This window comes from Rhinoderma darwinii, chromosome 5 (genome assembly GCF_050947455.1).
Source record: "Rhinoderma darwinii isolate aRhiDar2 chromosome 5, aRhiDar2.hap1, whole genome shotgun sequence".
Taxonomy (NCBI): Eukaryota; Metazoa; Chordata; class Amphibia; order Anura; family Rhinodermatidae; genus Rhinoderma; species Rhinoderma darwinii.
This window is the reverse complement of record NC_134691.1, coordinates 323,079,295-323,099,259: the sequence shown is the minus strand read 5'-3', so window position 1 is coordinate 323,099,259 and position 19,965 is coordinate 323,079,295. Positions and strand designations below refer to the sequence as shown.

Below are 19,965 nucleotides of genomic sequence, written 5' to 3'. Positions count from 1 at the left end.
CAATCTAGTGAATGGGAGATACAGAAACATCCAAGCATGTGAATTTAGCTGTTTCCATATATTTCATTCAGTATAATGGAAAATTAATGAGCATGGGCGGTCGGATCTGGGCTTGGTACCCCCATTTTTGGGATCCATGTGGACACCAATCAGACATTGGGGTCCTAGTGGTCACTAATCAGACATTGTGGTCCTAGTGGTCACCAATCAGACATTAAAGGCATATCCAGTTGCTATGTCCTAAAAGCCTAAAGTGAGAAAACCCCTTCAATTATAAGGTTGGGTATAACAGATATTATGTGTATAGAGAAATTTGAATGAAGAAATGTTAGTAGATATAAGCTGCTAATTGGGTTCATAAATAACGCGCCTTATGTGCGACCTTTTCTTCCTCAACCCGGGATAAGTGCACATATAAAAAAAAAATGGCGCTTGACTGATTGGGAATATGACAAGCGCCCATCACCCAAAAACACTAACACTTCACGTCCTGACACATTGATACATGCGCCACACTGTGTTCCTGTACATGAGAATTATAGGAAAAATTGAAAGTGATTTAAATTTTTTTTCATAAACTTGATATTTTGTGGCTTTTTGCCACCATCAGTCCCTATACTCATGCAGTAAAAAAAAGTTGGCCACCTCTGTGACATGACGCAGAGCCCACAATGGTCCGTGTGGGCAACTTGTTATGACCTCATTAAAGCATCTTCTGTATTCCCAGAAGGGCACAAAATCTAAATCTGTAGTTCAAGATTTTAATGGTGTACCCAATATTTTTCACCTCTTCTGGCACGCTCCTATCTGTAGTTTGAGTACCCCTTTGTAATGGAGTTGCAGGACTTGATAAAATTCTTTGGGCATTGCATGAAAGCCAGGTTTTGGCAGCTGGTTGTCATAGTAGTGATGGCTAATTGGTTTCCCGTTCAGGTTCTTGGAGAAAGGCCAGAATCCATAGAGTTTGACTTCCTCGCAGAGTTCTATGGCGGCACTGGTTATCATGAATCCAGTAGAGAGACGATAGGCCCTCACCCCCCTCCCCCTCCAAAACTGAGCCAGGCTTTTAAGATAATTGGGATGGAAAAAAATAGCTCTCTGCTTCGCTTGGTATTTCTTCAGTAAATGATGAACCTCAAAAGAGATGGCCGTGTTACTGCTGTATGAAAATGCAGGTAATAAGAGGAACGAGTAGCCGTAACTTGTCAGGTTCTTCAAAAATGCTGATTTCATTTCATTAAGCTTTCCGTATCTGCAAAAAAAGAGTCATACAAGGTAAAATAAACTGGGTTTATTATATTTACAGTAAAATTCCTGTAATCTGGCATCCGATAGTCCAGAAAGACTAACAGTTTGATCTTTGTCAGAATTGCAGTATTATCTGGACACTCATGAGACTTATTAATAAAAACACTTCTCTATGAGGGTATGTTCACACGGCTTATTTTCGCACGTTTTTCAGGCCGTAAACAGCCGAAAAACTGCATAAAATTCGGAAGCAGAACGCCTCCAAACATCTACCCATGGGAAAAACGGCGTTCTGTTCCGACGGGCCATTTTTTTTACGTGGCCATTTTGAAAAACGGCCAAGGAAAAAACGCCTGCGGAGAAGAAGTGCATGTCACTTCTTGAGCCGTATTTGGAGCTGTTTTTCATTGACACTATAAAAAAATAGCTCCAAAAACGGGCGTAAGAATCGCCGCGAAAAACGCGAGTGGCTTAAAAAAACGTCTGAAACTCAGGAGCTGTTTTCCCTTGAAAACAGCTCCGTATTTTCAGATGTTTTTTGCTAAGCGTGTGAACATAGCCTGACTGTCCAATAATTCAATCAGTGAGAATACGGGCCTTCATAAAAACTGTTTTAAAAAACAGCGTCAGTGTTGCCCTAACAACCAATCAGATCCTAACATTTATCTTCCCTGAGCTTATTTAAAAATAATATAAGGGATCTGACTGGTTGATATGGTCAGGGGTGGGACGAGTGGTAGACGAATTAGGCTTGCGTCTAGGGTGCCATTGTAGGGGTAAAGGATTTTTTGTTTAAAAAAAAAAAGGAAACTTCTGCCATTAATTTTTTTTCTTACCATTAGTGTTTCTTTGTATAAATAAGAACATTAGGATTCTGTACAGAAATTCTGCAGCAAAGTGAATGATTTTTGATTAAATGTCATGCACACACTATAAAAAATATGTGCAGCGAAACCATTCATAAATTGACCTATGGTGCAGATTTTAATTCGTTGCTCTTCTGTTGCGGGTTTCCCCCATTGAATTCAGTAGGGATGTAAAACCCACAACAAATAGCCAAGTGTTGCGACTTTTGCGGCAAAAACGTTGTGACTCCGCCCCAAAAAAATGGCTAATAATAAATAAAAACCCCCTTTTTTGTTTAAAATGAGCAAAAAAGTTAATACTTACAGCCTGGCCGCTGTCATAGAGATGCTTCTTCTGTTCTCCGTCCAGGATGGCCTCCTGGGATAATGTTTCATTCATGTGATTGTTGCAGCCAATCAAAGTCTGCCGCGGTCACATAGGCTGCAGAATAAACCCAGAAGGCCAGACTGCACAGAGAACAGAGGGACTCATCGCCATGACAACAGCCGGGGGTAGGTATAGACTGCACTACAATGTGGTGCATTATTTTGGGCGGGATTCCCTGCGGGTTCTAGGTTGGATATACTGCATACTTTTACGCAGCATATCAGACCTGTGGAAACATACCCTTAGGGTGGTGGGGAGAAATGTCAAACCACCGCCTTGAGCACAAACAAAGCTTGTCCCACCCCTGCCTATGGGCAACACTGACACTTCTTAAAACAGCTGTTACGCATGAGGCCCATAGCTGTAGCCCAACCTGGCCACTATCATACCTGGTTAGATTGGGAAACAGTCTACAGGTATTATAGGTGTCCGAACACTCACATGGTCAAAGGACCCTCGTTGGGTAGGTTCTTTTGGACAAGCACTAATGTTAACAGTAAAAAAAGAGTTATGTTCTAAGACAGAAAAGGTCCAATTGGAATCTGATGTCTATAGCTATCATATATATTAGATGAAGGGGACGAGTATTTTCCCACAGTGAAAAAAATCAATAAGATTAAGATGGTGCCTACACTTACTTCAGAGCAATGATGCTTGGGTTGACTGTAACAAGGTCCGTCTTATTTCCAACATCAACAACGGCATTTCCCCAGATAGGTGGAAGGTTACACCTGGAAGAATGAGAACATCCATAAATTAATGGAATTAGACCTCCTTTACATGGCAAAGCCTCCAGAGATGCCCAATTTCTAATGGCCATACCACCAAGAATCTCTAAATCTTAAACTCGATTTTCAGTAAGAATCTCCGGACGGCTCAACTCCCAATAAATCACTTCAAACAGGCAGCTTTGCTAGCAGGATTAGTTTATAGCGCACCATACTGAAATCCAGCCCGTTCCGAGGCCCAGCAGGGTACCACCAGCGCAGGAGTACTGACTTAGTCTTAACGCTGGCCATACATAACCAATATTGCTTTATATGCAGACTCTTAATCTGGTCTATGACATTAGAGTCTACTTGGCCACACCATGGATTAACAGTCAACATTACGAGCCAGATACAGATTATCAGCCACTGAAGTCTTGCTATAAGCGGTGCTATTGTCCTATCATGCCTCCAAAAAGTCAGGTCAGTCAACAATATCATTAATCATAGGTATAACTATTTTTAAGATAGGTCCAAGAACAACCATTTCTAAACGACTGAAAAATGACACTTTTACATGACATATTGGAGCACGGCTGGAAATGTAGGAATAAATTTATAACTGGGTGTTACTAGTTTGGCGGGTGTCCCTACAGTTTGACAGTGTCCAATCAGTGCTGACATTGCCAGGCTGTGTAGTGACACGCCTCTTTGACAAGGGGAATGGCCACACCCAGTTGTCAATTTATTCATAACTTTCCAGGAGGAAAAACAGAGGAATGGAACAGTGCAAAGTACTACTTTATAGGAAATACAAGTATTAACTAAACTAGACATGTCAGCAAAGCTGAAGGCCTCTTTCATTTTATCGGTTACCACCAATACTGATATTATAAATGTCTAGTTCTTTCTGGAATGCTGTCATTGTATTTGTAGTTTATAGTTTTACTACTGTAACTGTAAAGAACCCTTTCCTATAGTAGTGCCATATTGCCAACAGAAAGTGCCCCTACTGTTTACTGCCATGAAGGCCCATGATATTTGCCATTTTTCTCCTGCTATAATCCCACCCATCATGTTGTATACTGTTATAAATTACATCCTTAGTTTGATAAACCACTATATAAACCTCTATACCAATAACCACATTGTTTTGGACTTCCTATAACTTCTGAGTCATAGAGTAAAGTTTCCATTATTTCTACCAGGGTCTATCAGCAGCTCATTGAAGCACAGATGCCACCAATAAAAATGTTGTTTATTTATCCCTTGTCCTGACAGTCGACATCAGCAGCGAGCCCGCTCCCTCTCACCACCATGATTTACGGCAGTTCAAATCCCCTGAGATACCCGAGACTCATCTCTAGTTAATATATCATAAATCGCTGGAGTCATGGAGATGAATCGTACAGTTGTTAGTAGTTCAAGAACAAAGCAAAGGACAATGACTTAATGTTCTCCAGATCTCTGGCGTTCTGTAATCTCACAGATGATTACAATGTAAAGATTTACGACGGGAGTAATAACCACCATCAAAAATTAATCAGATTATTTTATCTTTCCAAATTGTGGTCTACAGATGAGCGCTACATCCAGAAGAGGACATTGCAAAAATTAATATGGCTCATAAATACTGATGCTTACACTGCAGCTGCGGAAAAATAACGAAGCTGCTACTTTACTGCCCTCATCTATTCCACTTAATAAAGGATACGAGATCGTACATCTCCTTTTATTTAACGTTTGACCAACTGCAGAACCATCAGTGACGGCTTCTTATCCGTAAATCAGATTTACAGAGAGATTGTAAATCTTTAAATAATTTTTTTATAATTTGCTAATTTATTTTTTCGTTTTTTTTATGTATTTTTAATGTGTAATGTGTATAGGACAACCAGGTACACTACCGAATCTCTGTATGCAGGCGTTACTGGTAGAACCCATGGTGATATCACAATGCTACATCTGTATAATTAGAAATATTCCTCCAAACCCTACAATTGTAAACTGGACATCATGGGATAGTTAAGTCTTCAAAATAATTTTTTTATAATTTGCAAATTTTTTAATAATGTTTGCGCATTTTTAATGTGTATTTTGTCATAGGACAACCAGACACATAAGTCAAATCTCCGTATGCTGGGGTAACTGGTAGAACCCATTGTGATATCACAATGCTACATCTGTATAATTAGAAATATTCCTCCAAACCCTAAGATTATAAACTGGACATCATGGGATAGTTAAGCCAAGGAAACGTCTTGTAGATACAAATGGCAAGTTGGGCAATCATGATACATGGCCATATACTACTGTACCTATCGTACAAATACGCAGATAGTATTTATCAATAGTTAATCTCAACCTATTAATATAATGTAATTTTTAGATTCAACATTTTGTGATGATTCATTTTATAATATATCTTTAGAGTGGTCAGAGCTCTGATTTTCTGAAATTCTAGTTGCCTGCAGTCACCACTAGTGGGAGCTTGAGAGGTTACTGCATACAGATTTATTATTGAGTTCAATGTAAGTCCATACTAATAGTATTAGTAGTAGTACTAGTAGTAGTTTCATTATTTAATTTAACTAGCTATAAGCATGCTGTATATTATCAAATTGATCAGTCCAGAATATTGGACCTTTTTAGATGAAAGAAGAATCAAAATGGTGTTCAAGAGTGGACAATCACTTTAAAGGGACTCTCTGCTCTGGACAATCTGTACTTGTTAGAAGGGTCCTTTGTCAATAAGCAGACCACTAAGTGTTCCCCTGATGTTACCCCCAGCGATCAGCTGTAATCTGTCGGGAAACCGGATTGTAAGCGTCCAATTTTCCTACAGCGCCACCTCAGGAGAAACAAAGCATTACACAGTTCCTATTTAAATCTGTGGCTTGTCTATGTAATGCAGGATCGGACAGGTCCTCGAAAGAGAGAGAGACACTCTTTGTAACCGCTCTTCACTCTGACCAAGAGATGAGGATCCTGAACAACGTACCCCCTCTCTATACTAACTCAGAATTGGAAAATGGATTTTATAAACTAGACAACCCCTTTAAGTAAGGTTACAGAGAACTCTATGTAAGCATCCTGTTTTAGAGCATTCTATATAGATGTATATGTAAACACTGTTGCCAGTCTTGCTCCTTCATTTTATATCTCAAAGCTAGGGACTGTAATGGGGCTATTATGAGCATGGATATTACAGTCTCATTCATATCAGCAGATAAATAAAGGTGGAGATTTACTTTAAGCTCGCTAGATCCATATGTCATTCAGCCATTGCGATAAATAACATGTATTTCTGCCAATACTCGGGTAACAAACCAATTTTCACCTGACCAATATGAATCTCCTCCATCCTATCAGTCACAATTTAAATTGGGCATGGTTACCTTTCACAGTTTACACATAGAATGACTCTATCTAAAGAGTTGAGTAACTTCATACATTTACTGTACATCTGTACATCTTGTTACTGTTACAGTCTGTATTATAGTTTAAAGCTGCATTCAAAATTCTGCAGGCTTCAGGGCTGAAATCGCTAAGCATGACTTGCTTGTTTATTGTCTGCACAAAGTTTCATCTGCTGATCTGCATTTTGGGTTTTGTTATCTCTACAGTACAGTAATCTGATGCAGGAAAAATAAATGCCCCCATAGCAACCAGCAGAATTGTAAATACAGCTCTGAAGTATAATACTGGCTTTAACTTGGGATCAGTACAAGATAATGAATGCAATATAATTACAAAGTTACTCAACTTTTTACGTAGATTAATTCTATTTATAAACTGTAAAATGGTGCTCAATAGCGGTCGTATACTTCAAAGATTTTTTGATGTTAGCAAATGTTACGACTAGGCTCATGTCTTGTAATTTAATCAACCAAGGATTTCTTATGTTGGACTTTGTACTATGTTTTTATATCAGACAAAGCCATTGGTGAAACACGTGTCAGGTGTAGCGAGTGAGTTCTGGTATTGTTACAAAGTATTTGGCATTTGCTCTTACCTATGAATTATTATTGGCTTAGTGGTCTTGTGATATATACTTGATTATACCTTTTTGTCAATTTATACATACATCATATGTGATACCAGTGAGATGACGTTATGCTCACCCTTTTGCATTGACTAGGTTTTTTATGGTTTCTTTTCTCTATTTCATTTAATCGTGTATGAAATAAAATTTATATATTTTTTAATATCTAAAAAAAACCTGTGGTCTAGCACTAACTTATGGACAATGGGTCTAGATTATACAATAGGGCAGATTTACCATTCAAAATCTGCCAGAATCCTGGTTCAAATTGAGCTACACAATTGGGCGTAGCTTAGTGGGAAGTTGGCGTGGACTAGCGAAAAAACTTGGTACAAAAAGCTGGGGTAAACGAAGCCAACCAAGGGGTGGTATAAGGAAGAGGAAAGTGTCTAGGATGATTTATCATTCAGTATGCACCACTTTGATCGATTTGGCGCATTGTCTGACTACCTGGTTTAAGTTTACCTGGCCTAAAATTTAGATAGTATTAGTAAATCTGCCACAATATGTCTTAAAGAAATACTGTCAATATTTCATCTTAAAAGCAGCAGGTTCTATGCATTCATTTTAGTTTTAATTGAAATAAAATAAAAATGTATAATGTCACCTTACCTAAAGACAAAATCTGACTGGTCGATTTCAGCACCGCAGCTGCTATTTGTTAATATTCCACCATTTCCAACTACAGCACATTGCTTGAAGGGAATTCCTTCAAAGGGTTGAGACTAAAATACAAAGCAGAGCATATCATTAACATGTCTTCTCTGATACCTACATCTACAGCCCTGTAAATCAAGCGGTTAGTGGTACCAGCGAAGACTAAGGAATGCTTTTATACACTATGGAACAATATATAAGGCAATGCGATACATTGGACAGTAAATTGTAACTTTTCTATGTGTAAAGAATATTTAACATTCAACTTTGCAACTTTTTATTATTGCTGCAATGCATCTAAGATAAAAAAAAAAAAGTGAAACAACTCTGCAAATAGTCTTGATAACAAATATTCAATAGTTTTATGCCTACAGCTCCTATGCAGACCTATGTGTTTCCATGGTTACAGACCACAAACAAATCCTGTGTAGTCAGGTCTTACAGTGATACTTATAGTGACATGTCAGAAGTTTTGATCCATGGGTGTCTGAGCAGTGAGACCCCATGGTTGTTAAAACTAGGGGGAAGCACCTGTGTGAGCGCAGTGTTTATAAACTATTTTCCTCTGAGCATTATATTGACTTTCTATTGACCCCGTACACCACTCGCTTCTGCCACTTCGTTTTAGCGATCGATGGGGGGCCCAGTGCTCAGGCCCCCACCGATCAAAACTCCTGACATTTCACTATGACATATCAAATGTTTTATAAAAGTTTAGTTACCCTTTAAATGCCCTGTCACTCCCCCCCACCCATATCACTAATGGTTCTAATAAATACGACATAGGAAGGGTGAGGGCTCTGGGAAATGTCTGCGGTTTACATGGATTGCAATATCCTTCCTTCGAGCACCACCCCGATACGGCTGGAATGCTTAACTTACCTTTTTAACTGGAGTTATGACTCGGAGGTTGGTACATTTTTACCTTATTTTTTGCTTGTGAATGCTGGCAACCTCTGTATGTCAGGAATTAGATACTATACTGGATTACAGCTAACACGGTATGCCAGATTTAGTGCTGTTCTACAGAGATAGTGATTCGTGGCACTGTGCCAACATCATCAGTTCCACACAATTAGTATAATTATCAGCAATATGGTCAAGGGTGCCCACTAGTTAACAACCATAACACACTAATTCCATGTCTTTTAACTTTAATGCGTACCTACCAAAACCTTTTTACATTATGAAATAAACATACAGGACCGAAAAACAATTATGGACAGGGGCATGCTATAATATTTGCAGCCTGTGCAGCGCATTGCGGCTCTCCGCCCAGGTGTATGTGGGCCATTTGGCAGCGAAGTTACATTGGGCCCCTGTCTATCCTAACCTTGGTTTGACAAGTACAGAGTAGGTTCATCCAGAATGCAATGCCCCCCGAAAGCCCAGTTGGCCCTGGCAACTGCCAAAGTTTGCGTGATACTGGCATCGGCACTTTCTGCACCACAGCCTAGTAGATGACCTCATCTCACAATTACTGGTGGGTTTAGGACTATAACTTTGTTTTGGATAAATTAGCTATTTTATAGCAAATGGCTCATTTACTGCTCTTGTACAGGGGCCCACTTCTCTCTATGTCCAACCCTAATTGCGGATGTAACTTGTTCTATAGGGGTAGTGGGCGACCAGGAAATTCTCCTGCCCCATATGTCCCACTCTACTTGATGTGCAAAGCGTATTAGCTTATGGTTTGACAAGTAAGCAGGACAGCGCCCAAAATTAGTTAAAGAGGAAAACTGGAGAAACACTTCACTATGACTTGAGAGCTCGGCCAGGATATGGAGACCTGAACCTCCAGACTTTGTCACAATATAGTAACCAACCTTTTTCACCACTATATGCTGTATGAGGCCATGTTTTTTTGTGGGCTGGGTTGTAGACTTTTTAGACATAAATTTGGGGCACATATAAGTTGACGTATAATTTATATACATTTTTTTATAATTGTGGAATGCATCAGCAAAGCAATTTCACCACTGTTTCTTTAAAAACATTTTTTACACTGTATACCATTCTCCTAAATGAAAAAAACAAAACCTTTATATGGCCAGTTTTTATGAGTTTGGGGAACCAAATATGTATATATTTTTTACTATTCAATTTTTTTAATACATTAAAATTAGTTTATTGTATTTATTTTATAATCAAAATTTTTTAAATTTTATTGTAGTCCCATTAGGAGACTTTTACATTATATTTTACATTATATTATTGCCCGTACATCTGCTAAGGCAAACCTAAGGTATTGGCATTAATCCTGGACAGCCCTGGAGACCTTTGTTAAGCCCCAGGCTGCCATTATAAAACCATCAGCCCCTCTCTGTCAGCACTGCGATCAGCATTGATCACGGTGCAGAAAGTGTTAAATGGATGGATCTGAGTTTTTCTGCTCCCCCCGTTAGTGCAGAAGGGCAGTTGCCCACCAGCACAGCTCCTATTCCCCATGCGATCACCATCATGACCATGTATGCTTACTTACCAAAATTTAATCCCCCAAAATTGGGACATTTAGAGTGTAACTAAACTTTTTAAAAACTTTTGCCATGTGATAGTAACATGTCAGAAGTTTTGATCACTGGGGGTCCGGCCACTGAGACTGCCACCAATTGCTAAAATGAAGCGGCAGAAGCGCTCGGATAAGTGACGTGCAGCTTTGTTTCTGATCTGCTCCTTGGAGCGGTGTACGGGTTCGATAGAAAGTCTATGAGTTCATACACCGCTCACTCAGCTTTCCAAGTAAAGCGGATCAGAAACTAAGCAGTACAGCGCTCACCCGAGCGCTTCTGCAGCTTCATTTTAGCGATCAGTGTGGGGTCTCAGTGCTTGGACTCCCACTGATCAAAACTTCTGACATTTCACTATGACATGTCAAATGTCAAATGTGTTTTAAAACTTTTGTTACCCTTTAAAGCTCTGTTCTGCCTGGGACCACCCATAAAAAATTTCACAAACTCCGACTCTTTTGTGGCCTGGTTCACAGGATTACTCTGCCGAATTTGGAACTGTTAGCAAGTAGGTGTGTGTCGCAACATACTGTACATGTAAGTGATTTTGCCGGAAGTGGTTGTGTCTGTGGTTGCTACTGCACTCGCAGAACTTACCCCCGTTTGAGTTTGGTTTCAAAGGCACATGTTGTATGTCAATGAGCGTGTGCCTCTTTGCTGATTGGCTGAGAGGGATCACACGGTTTGCGTTCCCACATATACATGATAAATAGCACCCACTAATAGATTCTCCTTAATAAAAGCTACAGTTATTAGAGGATAGTTTCTAATACCATACCTATTTTAAACCCACCTCTGATCCGCCCAGAAATGCCAACAAGACCCACAGAAACTTCCACTTATTTGCATAAGACTGCCCTTTAGAAGTCTACTTTGCGGGACAATCATGCAAAACAAGGGACGGTTGGGAGGAATGCACATACATAGAAGAAACAAAAAAACCTATCAATTATAGACGCCAGTTCTGGGACTTCTCTTAGAATCTGGAACAGCTTCTTAGCAGTCGACATTTCATTTACATGACTGGTGATAATGTATAATTAATTTCCCAACACACGAGCTAATGACGTTTTGGGCTTCTTACCTTCGGTAGCATTTTGTAAATGTCCTCTGCAATTAGAATGTTCTTTTTACTTTCCACTTCATATGTGATATTACTTCCCAGTGAGGTATTGTTCTGAGATACTATGAAGTTGTTAACTGCATTGCAGCAAGAAGACAAGTAAAATCTGCAAGGGAAATCAGATTATCAATCCAGGCATAGCTGCAAATTCTTTAAAGGCTATGTACACCTTTGAAATTGATTTTTTTTTTTAATAAAAAGGTCAATAACTGTGTTTTATTATTATTTTTACTTTTTGAGATACAGCTGCTTTGTATCCTGTATACAGAGCAGCTGTATCGTGCGCTAAGACCTGATTCTGTCAGGTCTACGGGACTGATGGGTTCAGTGTCAGTGTCGATCACGTCAAAGTTATGAACTTAGATGTGATACTTTACAGGTAGATCCTGCGTGACCCACAGACACTGAACCCGTCAGTCCCGCAGACCTGACGGGTACTGGATTCAGCATGAGATACAGCTGCTCTGTATATGGGATACAGAGGAGCTGTATCTCAAAAAGTAAAAATTATTTTTAATAAAAACGAATTATAAAGGTGCACTAAACACACTGATAAACCTATTAAAATTATTATTTTTATTTTTTTTAAATCCCTTTCAAAGGTGTACATAATCTTTAAGGTTGTCTGTTTTAGAAAATTAATTTTCCAAGGATACTGGCCCTACACTATATCATAAGTCATTTTGATCATGGGAAAAACAGGATTAGAAGAAGGTTATTCTGTGACTGTACCTGAATCTACTATATTCCTGTGGTCTCTTTTGCCATGTACAGTTCTGTACTTCATTTACAGCCTGGATGTAGCAATCTTCTGAGTACCTGTAAAATCAGAGGAGATTAGACTGCAATTTTTCAGATTTTAAAAGGGGCATCAGCACTTTCTAAACTTGAATTGAATGTCCAGCCTTGAACACAGTTTTGTTTCCTTTTATATAAATAAATCCAAAATTAGATGTTGAGTAATTTCTTAACATTTCTTGATGGTGGTCGGAGCTTTGTTTAACTGATATAGAGCTCTAAATCTCCTACATAGACAGAGTTAAAAGATGACATTCTGCCTGCCTGCAGCCACCACTAGGGGGAGTTTAGGAGTTTAATGCATACTGTTTACACATTGAATTCAATAATAACACAGTATGCAGTAAGCTCCCCCTAGAGGTGACTGCAGGTAGCATGTTATACTTAAAATTTATGTCTGTGCAAGGGATGTGGAGCTATGTGTCAGAAAAACAGAGCTCCAACTGCTCTAAAGACATTTTAAGAAATAAATCAGCACAGAATTTTGGACCTAAAATGTTCATGATCATAAACAAGGAGATTCACTTTAAAGAGCTTTTCCTGGAGGAGACATAAATTGGCGCTGGGGATTTAGCATATTTTAATTATGTGATCCACATGTTTTATTAAAATATTCTGTTTTGCATCTCCTTTCCCACAAACCCATGCACTGTATAATATACCCAACCATCCTCTTCCTTGGTGGGGCCCCTAGCTCTGATCAATAGTTGTCACCCAGCATGTGGTATCCTTGTAGGACAACAGGATAATTCAGAAACAGATACAAACAACACTAAAAGACTTGAAAAAAGATTCTTCACAACGTTCTAATCAAGTCCTGTTTAATGATGACAGACAAAACTGTCAGTGCTGAATTATAGGGAGGGCAAAAAGGGAAACTGTTCTGGGGCCAAGTGGTATACCTACCAAACAGACAGACCACGCACTTGCCACTGGGCCCATGATGAGAGGCAGGGGCGGGCACAGACAGCAGAAGACCACCATGCAAAAACAGGACCTCTTCACTCTCCATTATAATAGCTCAACAAAGAACACCCACCCTTATGTCTCTCTAACAATCCACCAATAATTGTGAGCCATTGTCATTAGCTTAATCCCTTACATGCAACCCAATAGACAGTACAAAGCTTCTTTTAGGGCTAATGGGCCCCTTCTCCTTACTGGGCCCCTGTTCAGCTGCACAGGTTGTGCCAATGGTATGTCCCCCCTGGTGAGAGGGAGCCTGACACTGAACTGCTGCTGCTGCCTTACGTCATGATAAAATTGTTTACCTGTAGCTACCACTAGGGGGAGCTCACTCGCATACAGTTATGCAGGTACTGATTTCCTCTATTCTCACTCTGTGGCGGAATATTCAGGGGCTCACCGTGGCTTTACCCTTTGATACAAAACTAGTAGATAATGGGAAAGTAAGGAGGGATAAAGTGGCTGCTACTGAAGATAAGTTTAATACTGATATATGGCCCTATTAAAAGGGAAGGGGCTCCGCAAATTTTTTTTGTGCCCAGGGACCACCATAGACTTTGATACGACCTTAAAGGCTGTGCATTTAAAAATTCCTCCTGCTACGTTCTAGAAACCGCTGGTTGTGTATGAACGTCAAGGAATTCCATTTCTCTTCTTCACAAGACATAAATTAAATCCAACACAACTTATCTATGTAATCCATTTAGAATTGACTTCACATGGGTCTAAGGAAATGTATACAATGACATGTAAAAGTCTACATCTAGAGTATGTCGCTAATGAACCTCAGCGATCAATATGGCAAGTTCATTGATCAATAATAATTCACATAACCGGACCAGTAAAAGGTTTATTATAAGATTAGATGTAATATAATACTGCAGTATAATACACAGTCCTAACTTCAATCTATGAGTGTACAGTCTGTCACCAGATAGCTCTTCATTTTAGGGCATCTATAAGAGGATGATGCCTCACTGATCTTTCATGATGAATGGATCCCATAATAGTCTATGGGTGACGGATGACTGTTAGGCATCCGTAACCGGCATTCATCGCGTAATTACTATTATGACATCTGTTTATCTTATACATCATGAAAAGTTCTTGAAAAGTTCATGACGTATTAACGGATGCCTGGGACATACAGTGGCATAGGTCACCCATAGGCTCCCATGTTAAAAAAATATTTTCCGTGGTATACGTTTTTTTGCAGGTGCCTGTTGTATGGAATAGCATATTCTGCTATGCTATTACATACCCAAAAAAACAATATACTGACGAATACCAGCCGGACGGAGGCCAAAAGGACAACCTTTTGGCCTCCATTGGGCTAATGGAGCCCTATGGAAACGTTTAGTGTGTACATCGGAAGCTTTACTTGTATGCACTAAACGTACATTACAAACAAGATGAGAACAGGGCCTAATTAGCACACGTGATATCTCTGTTTAAGCAGGGCATCTGATATATAAAATAATGACCTGCACCTCTAAAGGTCTCTCTAGAGTTTATGGCTGGTCATTCTGAGCTCTAGAAAATTTCAGAGTAAAAACCAAATGGGTCTGACCATTTTTCCCCCTTAGCTCAGGATATTAATGACGTTGTATGAGAGTAGCAAAAATGCACAACTTTTTTCCAGAAACAGCGCCACTCCTGTACCTGACCCGTGTCTGGCATTGCATCTCAGTACCATTCATTTGAATGGGGATTACCCGCAATACCGGGGGATTCCAGCTCCTGGACCCTCACTGATGTTTTTCTGGCAGGTCTAGGTGACATAAATAATAAAAATGTCACCAAGATGGGTGCGGATTTACTAAGACTGGTGTTTCATGAGTCAGTCTTAGCTTTCAGCTCTGCTAGAGTAACATGCAACAGATTTATTAAGAAGCGCAAGCCCCTTAATAAATCTGTTGCATCTCCCCGATGGCCATCCGCCACAATTGTGGTGTAAAGACTGCGGCCGTGCACCGGCCATCACCATCAGACGTAAAATGTACCCCTTTTTTTTTATCACTTTTCGCCTCTGGGTCCCCTCAAGATACTGCGGCTCATACAAGGTCTTGATGTCGAGCAGCGTTAGGGCCTTATGTGCCTTATGTGCGACGCAGAACTCAAAGTCCTGATGCTGCCAGGTATCAGGACCTTGTATGAGCCACAACATACTGAGAGAGTGTGAGGGGACCCCGAGGGGAGAAGCTAAGAGGAGCAGTGAGGTAAGTAAACTACGGTATTTTGTTAAATTGTCCGATGGCGAAGGGGGCTTGTCCAATCGGAAAGGGGGCAAGGTATGGGGAGAAATAAAGTCAAGCTGGCGCAGTTTCGGCTATTATTTACCACAGTTTTCAGGTGTAAATTATAATAAATTTGTCGGTCTCCACCCCCTTTTTGAAGCTCCACCCTTTTTTACAATAGTGGCGAGAGCGAGATAACACGCCCAAAAGTCAACATTTTCAATGCAAATTGCGACTTTTGGGCACTTACGCGACTTTTCTACTCCAGAAAGCTGGCAAAGAAAGGTTAATATATTTCCCCCATTGTGTATGTAGACGGGTCAGGTCACTGTACAAGAGAACCTCATCCATTTTGCCCTTTTCAACAATGCTGACTAGAGCACTTCTGTTGCCATCTATTACGTCGGACTTGATGGATTAAGCCTTGCTGTAAAGTGGGCAAATAATATGTAGTGCCAGGTACCAGCGAGTGTACCCTTTATCTGCCGCACCGCCTGCTACATACTCGAATTACTCCGGGTTTAGTAAGAAAACCTGCAGTGTATGATGAGATGTAGTATTTTACAGTGAAGTGCGTCTGTGTGGGGACAGTGGGAGTTGTAATAATATATGAAGAAAATAGAAACAACTACAACAGACTTAGGCCTGATTTACACGAGCGTGTGCGTTTTGCGCGCGCAAAAAACGCTGCGTTTTGCGCGCGCAAAAGGCACTTGGCAGCTCCGTGTGTCATCCGTGTATGATGCGCGGCTGCGTGATTTTCGCGCAGCCGCCATCATAGAGATGAGGCTAGTCGACGCCCGTCACTGTCCAAGGTGCTGAAAGAGCTAACTGATCGGCAGGAACTCTTTCAGCACCCTCGACAGTGAATGCCGAACACAATATACACCAACCTGTGAATAAAAAAAAGACTTTCATACTTACCAAGAACTTCCTGCTTCCCCCAGTCCGGGCTCCCGGCCGTTGCCTTGGTGACGCGTCCCTCTCTTGTCATCCGGCCCCACCTCCCAGGATGACGCCGCAGTCCATGAGACCGCTGCAGCCTGTGATTGGCTGCAGCCTGTGCTTGGCCTGTGATTGGCTGCAGCTGTCACTTGGACTTTACTGTCATCCCGGGAGGTCGGACCGGAGTTATCGGTAAGTCAGAACGTCTTTTTTTTTTTACAGGTTCATGGATTTTCGGAGCGGAAGTCACTGTCCATGGTGCTGAACCAGTTTAACGCTTTCAGCACCGTGGACAGTGACTGTCTCCTGACATCGCGTACCCGAACATTTTTTACCGGTTTCGGTCAAAACGAGTTTGGCCGAACCCGGTGAAGTTCGGTGTGCTCATCTCGAATTTGACACTCCGTTTGGATGTTTGTAAACAGAAAAGCACGTGGTGCTTTTCTGTTTACATTCAGGAGTTTGACAGCTCTTGCGCGAATCACGCAGTTCGCACGGAAGTGCTTCCGTGCGGCATGCGTGGTTTTCACGCACCCATTGACTTCAATGGGTGCGTGAGTGCGCGAAAAACGCACGATTATAGAACATGTCGTGAGTTTTTTTCTGCGCACACGCGCTGAGCGCAATTCACGCATCGTCTAAACTGCCCCATTGACTAATATAGGTGCGTACGACATGCGTGCAAAGCACGCGCGTCGCACGCGCGTATATTACGTTCGTGTAAATGAGGCCTTAGATTATTCCGGTATCATTCAGCAAAACAGTCTAACAGTAAAACCAGCCTTGTTGCCTATAGCAACCAATCAGAGCTCAGCTTTCATTTTTCCATAGCAGTTTAAGAAACAGAAGATTACCTCTCATTGGTTGCTATGAGCAACAAGGCCATATTTACTGTTAGTTCATAGGTCTATCATGATAAATGGGTTATTAATTCTGTATAATATATGATATTTCTGCAGCAATATAAGAAATTTCTGCAACAAAACCTGACTCCACCATTAGGCCTTGTTCACACAGTGCAGATTTGCTGCCGATTTTGCATGGCCTTCCTTTATATATTTCTTCTCTTTAGGTTCTGTTCCTGGTTTTGGCTTATGTGGTGACATGTAGTGTTATGTATTAACTTACCGGGTGCTGTATTTCACGTGTAGCCGCTGTTTTCTGGGCCGCCTCTGGGCCATTTGATCTTTACTATGACTCTCTGAATTCTACAGCGTCTGCTGTAGAAGCCGTAGGTCAGTTTCTTAATGCAGGTCTATGAGACTCACATCTAGGCTCTCATAGGGTTGCGTTGAGACACTGACTCCCGATCCCTACAGTGGACACTGTAGGGTTCAGACAGTCAGAGTCAAGATCATGTGATCCAGCGTTGGCCCAGAACGGAGCGGCTACCCGTGAAATATAGCGTATAAAATGGCAGCTGTCAGGGCATGTGTCAGGTATTAACACAGAGATTTTCACAGGACAACCTGGAGGCCATAGTTAGGCCCAGGGCTGTCCATTAAAAGGGTATGTGGGCAGATAAGCTGTGGATTTTCCACAACTAATTTCATTGCAGAAAATGTGCAGCTTGTTACAGCAGCAGCAAAGTAGAGGCGATTTGAACAAATTTAATTCACACGATGTGAATTTTTTTTTCATTTTTAATCCGCAGCATGTCAATTTAAGCTGCGGAAACGCTGCATTATTGTTGCTTTTTTCCCATTGAGGTCAACGAGGTAGGTAAAAGCCGCAATAAATAGCAAATGTTGCAATTTTTTGAGGCGGAAAAGCTCCACAAAAACGTAAACCTGAAAAAAATAAATTTGGTTCAAATATTAATAAAAAAAGTCTATACTTATACCCCTGGCGTTGTCACAGCAATGGCTGCTTGTTCCTCCGGATGTTCTCCGTGCAGCACGGCCTCTTGGGATGATGTTTCAGCTCATGTGACTGCTGCAGACTATCACAGGCTGTAGCGCTTACATGGGCTGCAGCGTCATCACAGGAGGCCGGGCTGCACGGAGACCAGAGGGATGCATCGCTACGGCTACGCCAGTGAAGGTAAGTTTGTTTTTGTGTTTTTTCCTGCTCTTCTTTCCAAAAGTCTGCACCACAATTTGGTGTGGTATATCGTCCGGCATTCCCTCCGATTTCTAGGTTGGATATGCCATGTACTTTTTCGCAGCGTATTTGACCTGTGTGAATATACCCAAAATCTTGAATAGCATCTGAGCAGCAATACCAGAAATAGTCAATGGACGGGGGTGGCGCTATTTCTGGAGAAGAAAAAATATTATTTCAGACAAACCTTTGATTAGAAATGTCTGCATCATTTATAGATACATAGTTAGTACGGTTGATAAAAGACACAGGTAGCGGATGCGGATGAGGGGTAGGGGGTGAATCTTAAAACTTTGTTTTCTTCAATTCACCTGAAGGAAGGCAAAAAAAAACAAAAAAAAAACATAAGGCAATGAGCCACTCTGCCCTAAAAGGGAAACATTACCTTGCGGATCTAAAGAGGCGATAAGGCTGGATCGAGATTCCTTATATTTATATAAGGTGACGCGATTCGCAGCAGTCAGTATGGCGCCTCAGCATGCCGAAGACTTTCCCATTTTTAGTAACCCTGTTTGCATTAATCAGAACATAATCACATTTCTTATAGATCTAGGAAGGAATCATCTTCTCACTCAGCTTTTACAACTCTGCCAAGAAAGTGTATGAGGATGACAGGAAAAAAGGAAAGGTCCGAGGGATGTAAAAAAGTCTATGGGTCAATTAAACCTTTTATTGAGGAAATGGGGCCGGGTAAAAGGTTCCTAGAAGTAAAGGGGTAGGCCAGTTTTTCCAGGGGTTATGTAATAAAGTCATTACAGTGACTCTTCCTGTGCCGGTCACACATCTGTTTTGTTCGTCATTACATAATAATTAATGAGTACGTACGACTTTCTAAAAACAGCGATCCTCCAGGCTATTTACAGGGAAACTAGTCACTTTTTGTCCCAGTGCAGTCATGGATTATACGGACAGTCCATTGACTAAAGGGGAATCAAACACTTGCTACCAGGTTCTCTCACAGATAATCAATTGGGGTCCCAGCAGTAGAACACCCAATAATCATCTATTTTCTGGGGACCCTTCTAACAAAAAAAGCTTGTCAAAAGTAGACAACCCCTTTAATCTCCTCTCTATTCATATACATAGGTGGTAGTAAACTCGACATATTGTGTGGGGGTCAAATGCGGACCTTGACCTCTGTTCTTTATGGTTGTGAGGGCACTTGGTATACAGGAGAACTGTTTATTTTCATTGGGGAAGGAAACTGTACCATATAAATTTGCCTTCCTTTTGAGGCCACATATTAGGAACCTGTGAGCTAAATGCAACCCCCAGGCCCCTAGTTGGGCATCACTTACAGTATATACAGTCATTTCAGAATACCACTGATTGCCTTTGGAAACAGACAACGGTTTATCTCTATTCCGCTGTCAGACATGTGACCAACAGCTGAGCC

The 19,965-nt window shown here is 40.8% G+C and overlaps 1 protein-coding gene across 1 annotated transcript in view; it reads right to left on the bottom strand.

The window, feature by feature from the left end:
* Positions 1-680: 680 nt before the first annotated feature.
* Positions 681-19,965, bottom strand: part of ST8SIA6 (ST8 alpha-N-acetyl-neuraminide alpha-2,8-sialyltransferase 6) — an 80,122-nt gene continuing 60,837 nt past the window's right edge. Inside the window, exons 4-8 of the mRNA XM_075827596.1 lie at positions 12,253-12,339; positions 11,482-11,626; positions 7,846-7,958; positions 3,120-3,212; positions 681-1,252 (exon numbers count right to left, since the gene is read on the bottom strand). Of these exons, the coding sequence (XP_075683711.1) occupies positions 784-1,252; positions 3,120-3,212; positions 7,846-7,958; positions 11,482-11,626; positions 12,253-12,339 (907 nt within the window). The 3' untranslated portion in view covers positions 681-783. The remainder of the gene's footprint in view (positions 1,253-3,119; positions 3,213-7,845; positions 7,959-11,481; positions 11,627-12,252; positions 12,340-19,965) is intronic.